The 15,889-nt window shown below is 35.8% G+C and overlaps 1 protein-coding gene across 8 annotated transcripts in view; it reads right to left on the bottom strand.

Annotated features, from left to right (window-relative positions):
* MYO3A (myosin IIIA) overlaps positions 1-15,889 on the bottom strand; it is a 241,940-nt gene that overhangs the window by 125,654 nt on the left and 100,397 nt on the right. For all 8 annotated transcript variants that reach the window (XM_042945148.1, XM_042945151.1, XM_042945153.1 and 5 more), the window contains 5 exons: positions 13,625-13,724; positions 11,886-12,002; positions 10,263-10,367; positions 10,072-10,155; positions 4,864-5,066 (listed from right to left, as the gene is read on the bottom strand). In XM_042945148.1, the coding sequence (XP_042801082.1) occupies positions 4,864-5,066; positions 10,072-10,155; positions 10,263-10,367; positions 11,886-12,002; positions 13,625-13,724 (609 nt within the window). The remainder of the gene's footprint in view (positions 1-4,863; positions 5,067-10,071; positions 10,156-10,262; positions 10,368-11,885; positions 12,003-13,624; positions 13,725-15,889) is intronic.

The raw sequence follows: 15,889 nt of genomic DNA, 5'->3' as shown, positions 1-15,889 counted from the left end.
GGCATCAGAAAGAATTGCTAAGTGAGAAAGTAGAGAGAGAAAAAAGAAACACTCTGAATACAAATCTTTGGCAAATACACGTTTGGAGAATGATGGATGAATCGAAGTCAGAGGAAAAAAATTCAGGGAAGTAGGAGAGGAATCCAGAGAATCCAGCTGGGGAAAAAAGACAGGTGAGCTTTTCAAGTAAAGGGTGGTCCATGGGCTTGGACAGTGAAGCAAGGACCAGCATGTCCTTTAGAAGGGGAGTTCCCCACCATGTCTTGAGCAGTCACCAGTAATGCTTCAACAAACACTAGCATCGTACATGAGTAAGGTTAGAACAAAGCTAAAAGTTTACCTCTTGTCTTTTCTCACCACAAAATAATACAAGTTCTCTAAGACTGGCACAGCACATATTTTAGTTCACTTTGTTCTAATGAAATCACATCGATTGCTCTATGTGTCACACCTTCAACACTTAAACAATGCAGTGTACAATTAGGGAGGTGAGTCATAAATGTAGATGCACACAATTGGTGGTTTTCTCTTTAATTATCAGTTTACGTTTACTGAGAATTGTAATTTGACAGGACCTGGAGATGCTATAGGAAATACACTGACCTTTGGTTGGATAAACAATCGGAGAGTTAAAGAAACAGGAAAAGAAAATACTGCCAAAAATTACTCATCTCTTACCTTGCCCTTAACCACATCAAAACTGTATTTAAGAAGGCAGAGGACCATAGCATCCCATACATGCTCATATGACCAGTGGTTCCCAGCTCAGAATGGCTGGGGACAGATGTAGGGTCTCAGCAAGTTACTGAATAGTGTTTCTCTGACTCTGACCCCACCCCTGACTGTGAATCTTCTAATACTTCTTCAGAGTTCCACTCAGTCATTTGTGGGAAGGTCCTCAGGGCTGTCTCATGTGTGTCCATCTGCTCTGGACCCTGGGGATCACTTATGCAGCCAAGACCTCTAACACCCTGAAAAATGTGGCAAAGTTCTCACAAGTGTATGGCTTACCCCACTTGTGAAACTTTCAGTTTTTGACAAAGCGGCCAGCAATAAGGCTTGGAAAGGCAACAATGCAGCTTTGCATTCATAAGGCCTCTTAGGATAGTCATGAAACAGTGTTTTTAATTTTTCATTTTTAATTCCTGCTTTCTCCACCAAGATTCCTTCCTCTAAGACGCAGAGTCTCCTCAGTCCCTCTCCCTTTATCCCTATCTGGTTACACTTGGCAGATAAACTCATTGCCTACTTTCCTGAGACTAGAAACCAACAAATGATCAGCAAGTTTTGTTTCAAAGCATACATTATCCAGAAGACTGAGCTGCTTTATTGGAGCAATCCTATGTCATTCAGCTTTATATCTCCTGTGCCTAGTACAGTTCCTGGCACAGAGTAGGTACTTGATAAGTATTTGCCAAAAGGATCAATGAATGAATTATGGACTTTGGAGTCAGACAGAGACATGGGTTCAAACCCCAACTCAGTCATTTATTAGCTTTTTGGCATTAGGTGACTTATTACAATTCTCAGTCCCAGTCTTACATGCAAAACAGCAAGAATATCCTGTCCTATCACTGCAAGAATTAAAATGGATATAAAGTGCTTATTAGCACAGTGCCAGACACACAGTAAGTGTTCCATAAATAATATTTTCCTTCCTCTGTAGAGAGCACCACATCTCCCACTGTATGGATGCCTCCTGCAGCATCTGGTAAAGTGCTGGGCATGTGAGTGAAACACAATCAATGCTTCCTGCATGAAACTGTAGTAATGGAAGGAAAGTGCAGTGAAACAGCGATAATGTATATTTGTGAGAATTATCTAGCATTGATTTCAATATACTCATTTTCTTCTTGAAATTAAGTAACCCCCTTTAAGAATTTCTTCTTTAAAATTATCCACATTTAGATGAAGATTTAAGCCACAAATGACATGACACTTCCATCATTAGAAAAAGAAAAAAAAATAGGGGCACCTGGGTGGCTCAGTCGGTTAAGCATCCAACTTCAGCTCAGGTCATGATCTCACAGTTCGTGGGTTTGAGCCCCATGTTGGGGTCTGTGCTGACAGCTCAGAGCCTGGAGCCTGCTTCAGATTCTCTGCTTCCGTCTCTCTTTTTCTGCCCCTCCCCAACTTGTGCTCGCTTGCTCTCTCTCTTTCTCAAATAAATAAACATTTAAAAAAAAGAAATAAAAAAATAGGGGTGACTGGGTGGCTCAGTTGATTAAGTGACATCTGATTTCAACTCAGGTCATGATCTCACAGTTCATGAGTTTGAGTCCCTCGTCAGGTTCTGAGCTGTCGGCATGAAGCCTACTTGGGGGTCTCTCCCTCCCTCTCTTTCAAAAATAAATAATAAATATGTTAAAAAATAAATTAAAAATATATAAACATATATAACACACATATAAACATGTATTTATGAATATATTCATAAATTATTTATACTTATTTATATTTATAAATATTTAAAATATACAAACATATATAGATAAATACAAATATATATAAAAATAAATGTGGTGAGAGATTAGGGTGGGATGACATGGGCAGAGGCAAAAAGAGAAAAGAACTTATTTCCTTAAAAGAAAGGGTAAGTTCATTTAAAAGACATAGATGTCTGTTCTGCTTCTTCTCTGTCACCTAGACTCATTCTTCACTCTGCCTTGTTCTCTGACTGAAAGAATTCTTCACTTGTCTGTTTGACACTTCATTTTCAAAGATCACGAAAAGCTTCTCTAGAATTTAAAAATGCAACTGAAACTAAGTAAAAGAAAAATATAGGTGTAAAAAAATAGAAAAATGGAAAAATTACAAGGCAGCTATATTCAAATTATAAACTGAGTTGGATTTCAACCTGACTGTAAGTTGGGAACTTAAGAGTGCCTTTTAAAAAAAATGTTTACTTACTTTGAGAGACAGCACACGCACATGTGTGTGAACGAGCAGGGGAAGGGCAAAGAGAGAGGGAGAGAGAGAATCCTAAGCAGACTCTGTACTGTTAGTGTAGAGCCCTAAGGGGGGGCTCAATCTCACAAATTGTGAGATCATGACCTGGACCAAAATCAAGAGGATGCTTAACGACCGACTGAGCCATGCAGGTGCCCTAAGAGTGCTTTTCCTCAATCAACAACATTGTAAAACTAGAATAGTTCTTTTGGATAGTTGGGAAAAAAAGCTTAATTAACTCACAGCCTGTCTAAAATATGATGTTAATTGTGCAATTTCCTAGAATATATCCTATATCAATAAACATTAACAAGGTTATTTCTATTATTACAAACACAGGGCCTCATTGTGTAGCATCAGAAGTTACTGTTCATAAGACACATAGTTCCATAGAATCCCGGTGTATGGTACCCCTGACACTGTGTACCATGGTGGCCCCACCCAAATCTCAGTAATTCACGCCCTTAGGTAGTTCTTCCCCAGAGGCCTGAAGGAGAGTCTTACACAGTTCTGAGAACAGGACAGATTGTTTTGAGAACCAGTTAAGTCTGCACATCTGTATAAGACCCCAAGGTTCCTCTAGGCATGGGTGACAGAGGCACAGACATGTGTATTCACTAAGCCCTGGCACACATCGATAATAGTAGCTGCCATCTACTGTACTGTGCTAGGTGTTGTTTCTAAGTTTTTGCACAACTATCCACACCATTACTGCTAATAATGGCTTAAACTTATGGGTTCTTACTATGTGTTATTCATTGTGCTAAATGCTTTACAGGCATTATCTTAACTGATAGGTAGGTACTACTGCTATTTCCATTTTAAAGATGAAAACCTGAGGTGCAGAGAGGTTAAGTTTTTCAAATCACACATAGAACCAAGGTCTTAGAAGGGTTTTTAGGGTTTAAATATCTTACCCAAAGTGAACTAACATGTAGTGAAGCCACAATTCAAAACACTCGTCTTATAATCATTTCTTATGTATTTTGAATTGAGCACGGACCAAAGGATAATTTTCCACATTGAAAGCTGAGTTCAGGAGGTGAACCCCAGGCAACTTATATTCACAATTGACTCACAAATTGAATGATAGCAACTTTGAAAGCATTTATGTTAAATAATAATGTAGTAATACATAACAAGAGCTTGTGTTCCCATGAATTTAACAAATGACCTACTACTATAGTAATGTAGGTATGTTTGGTGTAAAACCTACAGAAGAAAAAGGAAAGACTAACTTGCCACACTTTTTAAAAGGAATATAAACACAGGGGTACAAATCTAATGTTTCGACTATAGTTCCCACATAAGAATAACAAACAAAGATGTTTTGCAAGCATTAGGACAGGAGAGAAATATTGCCATTCAGCTATAAACTGCTGAAAGGAACTCCTTTAACTTAACGCCAAAGCATGGAATTTACAGCATTAAATCAGCTGTAAATTAAAAGGGCAATACAATTAAGGCCATACCTGAATCTTTTATTTGGTCCCATGTGTATAACCATAGGAAGGATAGAATTCATACAAAGATCTATTTATGTATGTAAACATTTAAAAGAAAAAAAGACTGATGTCTAATTAAATTTCACTTTAGTTTTGTGTAAAGAAATATATGCTCCCCTACTTCCGAAATCATTCCAATTTTACCTGTTAGTATCTATGATGGGCATACGTTTTATATCTGGTATCATAAATTTTAGGTGATTTATTAACTCCTCTACTAGATATAACACATGTGAGAGTAAGACAGTGCTGAGGGACCTTTTCAATTCTAACAAGTGCGTTGCACGTAGTAGATGATCAATAACATTTTGTTGAGTTTGTTGAATACGTAAGACATTTTAGCATTAAAACAAAAGCATTATTTTTGCTTGTTTCCCAGAAAAAAAGAAAATATTTGACACGGACTTACAGAGGCTGGTGGATAACTCGGGATTTCTCCAGAAGGTATTCAGAAATCTGTGCTCCCACTACAGCTCCAGAAGAGGTAAATTTCATTTCTAAGTATTTTCCAAATCGGCTGGAATTGTCATTTATAATAGTGGAGGCATTGCCAAAGGCTTCCACCAAATTGTTCACTTGTAAAATCTTCTCTTGCAGAGTTCTGTTATTAGCCTAGAGAAAATGTCAAGATTGTTCTTTAAATGTAAAAAATTGATTTTGTATATAATAAAATGCCTCTTCTTTGATAAGCACTATATGTAGACATAAATGTACTGAGAGCATATTCTTGGCATACTGCCAGATGTTACAATATCTAGACTATTTTTCCTTTCCCGTAAGTGCATTCACCCACTTGCTTTCTCCAAGGGGCAAAGAGATGTTCTGTACTTTTTCTACTGAAATATAGTTCTGGTCAGTGCTCGATTTACAAACACAATTTATAAGCAGACTATGCATACTGGGGTATACCTCTCATTTTGTTATTCCTCTTCTACTTCCCTGGGCCCCCATCCAAATGCTCCCCAAGGTCAGAACCACTTCCCTTGCTTCCATGGAAGCTGTTAAAGCTGGAAATAAGGGAGTAAAGATAATTTGTAAATTCAGAAGTAGGGGAAAGGGAGGAACTGTGAAAACTGAGAACAGTTCAGAAGTGTGGATGGAAGGGGTGGAACCCCAGTCAAGGCCAGTGGGCCTACTTGGCTGTCCCTCTATTTTCTCCTACCCCATCTCATATACTCCTTCCCTGAAACAAGTGTTATTGTTATAATTAGGTTAAGGAGGTATCAGTCATTCACATCTTGGTAGAAATTAGATTGAGTAGATTATGTTTAATGTAATACCTGGTTGAGATCAGCTGTGTTAAAGGTATGCAAATTATACAGGTAAGGGAGAGGAGCAGTTGGTATTTCTGGAACACGGGCCATGTTAGGACATAGGTGGGCTGGAGTGGGTATTTACAAGGAGGGTTTGGGGGCATATAAAGACTTTTAGTAGCTTCTAATAGGCAATAAGGGTTGAGAGAAGAGAATAATGAGCATTGGAACAAGCTTAGGCCTTCTAAAATGGGGCTGGATTTGCACTCATATAAAAGGTGAGAAAGCATCTTTATCCACCTGTATTAACTAGCAGTGCCTTTATTAAATAAGATTATAAGGACTGCATATTACAAATGTAAATTCAACCCACCAAACATCCTGTTTTGTATCTGGTAAATCTTTATCCAGGAGATAAGTAAAAGACATGATAAGATCTAATATGGGTAGGATTCTGGGAGAGATATATATTCCCAGTTAATATTAAATCACATTTTTAGCTCCTGAATAAGATAAAGTGAGTAGATAAACAGGTTTACTGACATCTGCAAAACAAAAGTCACGCACAAGTTAATCCATCATTGACGGGACCCTCTATGCAACCACAAAAGAGAATAGCAAAGGCCCTTGTGGACATGGACGGTCCTTGAGTAAATTAAGTCAGGTGTTCAAGTCTTCTATGGCAAGATAATATGCTGTGCCTCACCACCCCTCTCCCTCAAAAATTACACCTTTTTTTTCCTTCTTATCCTAGAAGTAAGGAGAGGGGAAGTTGATGGAAAATGGGATGCAGAAGGGACTGGGATGACAGTCCTGAGGTAGCACTAGCTTCCTGGTCACTACTGGCTGTTCCAGTTCTAGCAAAGTCATGTTTCTATTTCATACCCACACACGTGATTGAAAACATAAAAACTAGTTAATTGATTTTTTAATACAAGCACAGAAATCTGTCAGTTAATTGATTTTTAATATAAGCACAGAAATCTGTCAACTGATGATTCTGAAAATGAATTAGATTCAATTAAGAAGTTGTTTTGACATGATGAAGCTTCACCCTTTTATGGAGAGATTAAGTCTGTCCTTACACTCACAGTACTTAGAAGATTCTTATAATCATAGTGAGGAAAAATTTTAATAGAATACTATATCGTGTATAACTATGTGGATCATAATAAAAATCTTCACAGGGATCAGTTGTACACAATGGTTTTTTTTTCCTTAATTTTAGTCATATATATATATATATATATATATATATATATATATATATATATATATATATATTTCTTGACTTTATTCAAGGACCCTACCTGGAAAATCAAACCAAGTTTCTATCATCAACTTCTCTTTTTCAAAAATTAAGGTATATTTTTACACACAGTAAAATTCATCCTTTATAGTGGCTCAGTTGGTTAAGAGGTTAAGCATCTGACTTTGGCTCAGATTGTGATCTCACGTGTTTGTGGGTTCAAGCCCCGCGCCCTGCATTGGGCTCTGTGCCGACAGCTCAGAGCCTAGAGCCTGCTTCAGATTCTGTGTCTCCTTCTCTCTCTGCCCCTCTCCCAATTGTGCTCTGTTTCTCTGTGTCTCTCAAAAATAAATAATAAACATTAAAATATTTTAAAAAAATTTATCCTTTATAGAGCACAGTTCTGAAAGTTTTTACAAACATGTACAATCAAATAACCCCCACTATAAATCCACACATAGGACAGTTTCATCACCTCCCAAAACTATATCGCTACCCTTTATAGTCAACCCCTCCCTCCATCCCCAGCCTGTGACAATCACTGATTTGTTTCTCTCTATAATTTTAATTTTTTAATGTTTTTTTAAAATTTTTTTCAGAGTGGGGGGAGGGGCAGAGAGAGAGGGAGACACAGAATCCAAAGCAGGCTCCAGACTCCAAACTGTCAGCACAGAGCCCAACACAGGGCTTGAACCCACCAACCATGAGATCATGAGCTGAAATCAACAGCAGATATTTAACTGATGGAGCCACTCAGATGACCCTGTCTCTATAACTTTAAATTTTCAGGAATGACATATAAATTGAATCATATAGCATATAGTCATCTGAATCTGACTCTTTTGACTTAACACAATGCATCTGACATTCATCCAAATCTCATCTAATGAGATTCATTCCTTGTATCAATGTTTGTTCCTTTTTGTTATTGAAGAATATTCCACTGTATAGATGTACTGGTTTGTTTATCCATTCCCTTGTTTGGTTGTTTCCTCATTCTGGAGATTATGAACAAAGCCACTATACGTATTTGTCTGTGGTTTCTGTATGAACATGAGTTTTCATTTTATTTGGATAAATAAACTTATTTATTTTTTTGAGAATAAATAAATAGAATAAGAATAAATAAACTTATTTATTTTTTTAAGAATATAAACTTATTTATTTCGATAAATAAGAGTAGGATTGCTGGGCTGGATGATAAGTATAGTTTAAATTTATAAAAATATTCCCAGGGTGCCTGGGTAGTTCATCGGTTAAGCGTCTGACTCTTGATTTTAGCTCAGGTCATGATCTCACAGTTCATGGGTTTGAGCCCTGCACTAGGCTCCACGCTGAGAGCATGGACCCTGCTTAGGATTCTTTCTCTCCCTCTCTCTCTGCCCATCCCCCACTTGTTCTCTCTCTCTCTCTCTCTCTCTCTCTGTCTCTCTGTCTCTCTCTCTCTCAAAATGAACTTTAAAAGACAACAAAAAAACCCCAAAAACAAAACTTCCAAACTATTTTCCAAAGTGACTGCAGTATTTTGTATTTCAACAGAAATATATGAGCATTCCAGTTATTCCCCATGCTTCTCAGCAGTTGGTATTATTAGATAAAAGAAAAAATTAGACATTTTAATAGGTGTGTAATGATGTCTCATTGTGTTTTAATTTGCACTTCCCCAATGACAACTGATGTTGAACAACTTTTCATTTGTTTATCTGCCATCTACATATTGTCTTTGGTGAAGTGACTGCTCAAGCCTTCTGTTCATTTTTAAAAATATACTTTTATCAGCTAACTCTAGTTAATACATCCTTTTGTTAATTTTTTGTTATTCGATTTATTATTGGGTTTTAAGAGTTTTTTTATAATATATATATTAAAGATACAAGTTTTATTAGATTCGTGACTTGCAAATAGTTTCTCTGAGTATGTAGCTTGTTGTTTCATTTTAACAATGTCATTCAGAGAACAGAAGTTCTTAATTTTGGTGAAATCTAATATTTTTCCCTGGTGAATTAGGCTTTTAACATTGAATATAATAACTATTGTAGCTCTACAGAGAGTGAAAATCAAGTAGTATTAGCTCTCCAACTTTGTTCTTTATCAAATTTGTTTGATTATTGTAGCTCTTTTGTTTTTCCATATAAAATTTTGATTCAGCTTGTCAATTTCTACAGAAAAAAAAATCCTGCTGGTATTTTTATTGTAATGGCACTGAATCTACAGATCAACTTTGGCATAATGGCATATGAAGAATTGGCATAATGAATCTTTTAATCCGTGGACATGGTATAGTCCATTTATGTAGGTCTTCTTTGATTTCCTTTATCCATTTTTTCCATTTTTCAGCATACAAATTTTGTACATATTTTAGAAGATTTAGATATAAATTGCTAATTTTTTGGTGCTATTGTAAATGAGACTTTAACATTTCAATTTATAATTTATCATTGCTATCATTATAATTTATTATTATATATATAATACAAATTAACTTTTGTATTACATATAACATAGATGATATATATATTATATATGTAAAATTGATTTTTGTATATTAGCTTCTTTTTTACCCACAAGGAATAAAAGGAGAAAAGTAAAGAAGGCATTTAGTGAATGTGCTGGGGCTAACAATAGAGAATATCACATTTATAAAGTCTTGCCTACTATAAGAGTGAGAGAAGTTAGAATATCCTCAAAACAGAGCATATGCTTTTTATTTTATTTGTTAATATTTATTTGTTTATTTATTAACATTTATTCACCTTTGAGAGACAGAGAAAGAGCACAAGTGGGGTAGGGGCAGACAGAGAGGGAGACACAGAATCTGAAGGAGACTCCAGGCTCTGAGCTGTCAGCACAGAGCCTGACACAGGGCTCGTACTCACAACCTGTGAGATCATGACCTGAACCGAAGTCAGCCGCTTAATAGACTGAGCCAGCCAGGCGCTCCAGAGCATATACTTTTTATACTGTTTGTTATATTTTAAACTCACAGAGGATAACAAGTGTGTTTTATAATTTCTGTACATTATCAAATGTGGGAATTAGCAAGCATTAATCTAATCAGTTATATTAGGTTCTGAAGTATAACAAACATTTCTGTTAGGATAGAGAAAAATTATACCTTTCCAAGCACCGTCAGCTGCCGAACCAAAAGATGAGCACTTTCAGTCTTTCCAGCACCACTTTCTCCAGAAATAACAATGCACTGCACAATAAGAAAAGGAAACCATGAGAAAAGTTCATCCTCACAAGATCGGGCTTATATATAAGAACCTAAGAAGGGAATTTCTAAGAATGTGAAACTCTCCTTACCTGATCTGAATTATATGTTATCATGGACTGGTATCCTACGTCAGCCATTGCAAAAATGTGAGGAGGATTGGCAGTTCTCTTTGCTCCAATATATAGTTTTGAATGCTAATGGTTAAAAAGAACACATTTTGTGGGGCTTTTCTTTTTGTTTTTGTTTAAATATTAAATTATTTATAGACAGAACTCTCAATTTTTAAGCAAAACATAAATCAAAATACACTCTCACACCACTAAAACTTTTCATACATGTTACACACACATACTACCCATATTTACATGCACAAATCATGCACAATTATGTAAAATAATTTGTAAAAATTATTGTAAATTAATTGTAAAATAATTAATTGTAAAATTGTAAAATAATTATGTAAAAAAACCCCAGAAATAGGATGTGACATAATAAAATATAGTATCACACTGGGAGCAGTATTTAAAAGAAGACTTTTTTGGGAGTGCAAACCACTTTCAAAGAAGAACTTAACGTTTCAAAATACCATTATTTCAGAAAAAAAACCCCAAAAAGCAAAAAAACAAGCAAACAGAAACCCAAAATACTGTAATTTCTTGATTTCGGCTTAGGTCATGATCTCACAGCTCTAGGGATCGAGCCCTACGTCGAGCTCTGTGCTGATAGTGAGAAGCCTGCCTGGGATTTTCTCTTTCTCTCTACCCTGTACTCTCTCTTTCAAAATAAATAAATAAACTTAAAAAAAAGTATAGGGATGCCTCCGTAGCTCAGCTGGTTGAGTATCTGACTTCAGCTCAAGTCATGATCTAGTAGTTTGTGAGATTGAGCCCCACATCGGGCTCGCTGCTGTCAGCACAGAGCCCGCTTTGGATCCTCTGTCCTCCTCTCTCTGTTCCTCCCCCACGTGTTTTCTCTCTCTCTCAAAAATAAACATTAAAAAAAGTATAAACAATCTTTAAGAAATAAAAAATAAAATAAAAAATGAAAAAATGAGAAGGGTGCCTGACTGGTCCAGTCAGAAGAGCATGTGACTCTTAATCTCAGGATCCTGGGTTCAACCCCCATGGGGGGTATAGAGATTACTTAAAGAAAAAATTAAAAAAAAAAAAAAGAAAAAGAAAAACAGCCTAGCTTAATTCCAGAATACTAATCTGTATTTAAACCATTAGGGCTTGAATAATAGATAATTATATACTCATATTCAAAAAAACACACACTGTCTGATACTAAAAACCAACTAATATGTCAAAAGGAATTTTAAAATTCATAATGACAAGTTTCATAGCCATTAAGTATATATTACCTGTATAAAAATGTAATTATGCTCTTCACTCTCCCATACTTGGTTCAGAGGTAGACAATAAGATACACTTTTGTAAGCATCTATTTATTAATATGATACATAGTACAGGCCAGTTACCAATAACTATAAGTAATTAACATTCCACCACATACTTTTGGGAAAAGAAAGAACACAAACCATATCCAGACTGATTCACCTTCTATTTTTCCTATCTCTATGTTTTAGTAATAATAATCTGTTTATTCAAGATATTGAATAAAACTTTCTTTGGCATCATTTAAATTAATTTAAATATCTGAATAGTATAATTACTAGTATAAAGTAAAAGAATGTAAGCCACACCACATACCTCTGTGGAATAAAGACACAGACTCTGAAAAGGATTAAGAGCAATGAGTATATCTCCCACATAGATGTAAATCTGATCTCTGGAATAACACTTCTCAAGTTGCTCGGAGACTGTATTCTGTAATAAAATAAAAATATTTTTTTCCTAAAAATAATTTAAGGGTAGTTACAATTTAAAATGTAAACAGTAATAAATAAAACATCTGGAATCTGGACCAAGGATCAGAAGGAAATAGATATGCTGATAGTAAGAAGTATAACGTTGGGTCAGCAACTATCCTTCCACTTGGCAGACATTTTCTTGTTTTGAGAGCCATAGAGGTATGGCATTGTTCTGTGCGTTTTCCAAAGGTCACGTGAGATATTACAGGGATATTATATGTAGAAAGCCTTCCAGGAAGTAAGTAAATGTGGAAGATGAAAAAAAAAAAGAGAGAGAAAAACCAATAGAAAAGGGAAGGGAAGATACAGTGAACATGATTTTATTCCAAATCAAGGTTATTTAGTGGCTCTGTAGAATATCTTAGCCCTTTGCTGAGACATTTGGCTTTATGAGGTACAGTGAAATGTGTGGAGAAGTAACTTTCATAGTTGATAAATCATGAGTACATGGAATCAATTTTAATAGTGTCAGAAATCATCATTTAAGACATGACACGAGAATAGCAAAACATCATAGCTCAAAAGAGACAAAAACAAAAGCACAGATAACAGAAACAAATAAACCCAGTGTTTAATATATAGGTCAGCAACATGATGAGTGAAGTCTTCTTTATAATATACAAATCCAGAAATTCACATCATTGAAAAATGTGGTATGAAAAGATTCATAAAGGTGCTGGCAAATCTCTGACTTGAGAACACTACTTGATTACAAGATATTTGATGTTCCCAAGAAAGATTATTTCGAGCAAGTACTTCAGTTGTTTAAGCCACCCTAAATTTACCAAATGACTACTTCTGCTCAGAAGATGTCTCCTGATTTGATGAATCTCAAAGGAAAATGTTCTGGCATGTATCAGATGTATTTAAAAAAAAAAAAAAAAGTTGATCAGGCAGGATAGAGATCCCAACTTGTTATTGAAAAGGAGCTACTTATTTCTCTAATGATCTGATTATCCGGAATGAAGGGAGATGAGAGGAAGGGAGGCTGAAGCTATAATTTACTGGCTTGTATTTGTACCTTCATAAGAGATGCTTGAGATAGCTGTGAGGCACTGGGTAAGAAGCGTCAAGTAGAATTCACTGCCCTAAAGGCCCAGCTCTCTGATATCAGGGGATCTGGGACCCCACAAGCAGGACACTGACCCTAGTTAAGACAGACAGGCTCTTGAGGTTTCCTAGAAGCCTCTGGGTATAGACACTGAGAGTGGAACAGAAGAGGAAATAGAAGGAGGATGCCACATTAGAGGTTGTAGGAAGCAGACCATTTTCTGACCTCAGTAAATCATCCCTCTGAGCTTTCTGGAAATAATTCAGAGGAAAAAGGGTCTGTAACTTATAAGCAACCCATGCTAGTGGGAACCCACACCTTTGTAACCTATCAAAAAAAGAAAAAAATTGACGTTAGGTTGGAAAGATCGGGAAATTTGAGTTATACTTATTAAAAGTGAAGATGGGAGAGATAATCAGGAAGCTAAGAGACATTGCATACAGATGCTGTTCAAACAACTTCCTGTTCATATCTATAAATTAAACAAAATCTAGAACGTTTAAGTTTAATTAAGCCACGTTTCTTACCTCATCCAAAACTTCTAGGGTTGCTAAATCGTCTACATCCTTCAGAGTGGATATTAGTGATCTACTGAAGTTACTTTTCTTGGTGTGAATACGTTCATGTCTGTGGAACAGTACAAAGAGAAAAATCCTTTCTGACTTGAGAACTTATCACTGATCATAGCGGAAGTAGGTTTTAGATATATAGGAGATTAAAAAAACTTCTACGAAGCTGATTTCCTAAATTCAATGATGACCACTTTTCAGAAAATAGCCTAATATATTTTATCTGTTTTCTCCTCTCTATTGGAAAATTACAACATGTCAAGCTTACCTCACAGATAATGAAAAGAGTCCATTAATTCTATCAAGAACTCTCCTATATATAATTTGCTTGGAAGCTTCCTCTAAATTCCTATGTGTGACTTGATCTGTTACAAATTGGTGAGTCAGAGAGATCTGAATTCATTAGATTTCCAATTTTGTCTGAGGTAGTGTCAGACCATTGGTGGCCAAGGAATGGCAACATTAAAAATTATTATTCATCAATTTTTAAGAGAAATACAAAATAAACCCCATTGTGAATTTTCAAATGGTTAGACGTACGTAGAAAATTGGTTTCAGGCACTAGGAATTTATTTTCAAAGGAAACATTTCAGCAACTTCAGAGAATAGCCAAAGGTTCTTGATTTGACACGAAGGCTGTGGAAGCTGCTGAGATAGACACCATGGTTTGTTTCAACTTTTCTGGCCATGAAATTCTCATCTACTTGGTGTTTTGAACAAAACTGTATTTTCAAGGTTTATTTTTGGAGATACAGTAGACTTTTGAAACAATGTGGGGTTAGAGATTCCAATGCCTCCACAAAGTCAAAAATCCAGGTATAACTTTTGACTCCTCAAAACTTAACTATAGTGTTGACCGGAAGCCTTACCGATAACATAAAGTTGATCAGCACATATTTTCTATGTTATACATATTTTATTCTGTATTCTTACAATAAAGTAAGCTAGGAAAAGAAAATACTATTAAGAAAATCATGAAGAATAGGGGTGCCTGGGTGGTTCAGTGGTTAAGTGTCTGATTCTTGATTTTAGCTCAGAAGTCATGATCTCATAGTTTGTGAGATCAAGCCTCACGTTGGGCTCTGTGCAGAATTCTCTCTCCCCCTCTCCCTCTGCTCCTCCCCTGCTCACACGCTCTCTCACCCTCAAAATAAATAAAATTAAAAAAAAAGAAAATAATAAGAGAAAATACACTTACAGTGTTATATTGTATTTATTGAAAAAAATCTGCATACAAGTGAACCAGTGCAGCTCAAGCCCATGTTGTTCAAGGGTCAACTGTACTTTTAAGCATTTGAATTTGTCCATTCGTAAAAGGAATAGACTATGAGGAATAACAAGAACCATACCACTTACTCAGTAGACTTTAATGGTTTCTCATTGCTTAGAGAATTAGGTCACTATTTTTTAAATTTTTTAATTCCAGTGTAGTTAACATAGTGTTATATTCATGTCAGGCATACAATATGGTGATTCAACAATTCCATATACTACTCAGTGTTCATCAAGATAAGTGTTACTCTTAATCCGTTTCACCTATTTCATCCATGCTCCCACCTACAGCCTTCTGGCAACCATCAGTTTGTTCTCTATAGTTAAGAGTCTGTTTTTTGGTTGGTCTCTTTTTTTCCTTTGTTTGTTTTGTTTCTTAAATTCCACATATGAATGAAATCATGGTATTTGTCTTTCTCTGACTAGTTTATGTCACTTAGCATTATATTCTAGTTCCATCCATGTTGTTTTGTTGGCAAAATTTCATTCTTTTTTTGGCTGAATAATAGTCCATCACACACACACACACACACACACACACACACACACACACACCACATCTTCTTTATCCATTCATCTATCAATGGACACTTGGGCTGTTTCCACAGTTTGGCTATTGTAGATAATGCTGCAATAAACATAGGAGTGCGTGTATCCCTTTGAATTAGTATTTTTGTTTTCTTTGAGTAAATACCAAGTAGTGTAATTCCTGGATCATATGGTAGTTCTACTTTTAATTTTTGGGGGAACTTCCATCCATACTGTCTTCCACCATGGCTGCACCAATTTGCATTCCCACCAACAGTGCATGAATGTTCCTTTTTCTTCACATCCCTGCCAACACTGGATGTTTTAGAATTAAGTCACTATTGATAAACTGTCCCCACCTCTATCTTTGGCCAGCCCCTCTTTTGGTTCACTGGATTCTGTCTTCTCTCATTTATTCAAGGA

Source organism: Panthera leo, chromosome B4 (assembly GCF_018350215.1).
Source record: "Panthera leo isolate Ple1 chromosome B4, P.leo_Ple1_pat1.1, whole genome shotgun sequence".
Classification (NCBI taxonomy): Eukaryota; Metazoa; Chordata; class Mammalia; order Carnivora; family Felidae; genus Panthera; species Panthera leo.
The sequence above is the reverse complement of the archived record's forward strand: the minus strand, read 5'-3'. Positions and strand labels throughout refer to the sequence as shown.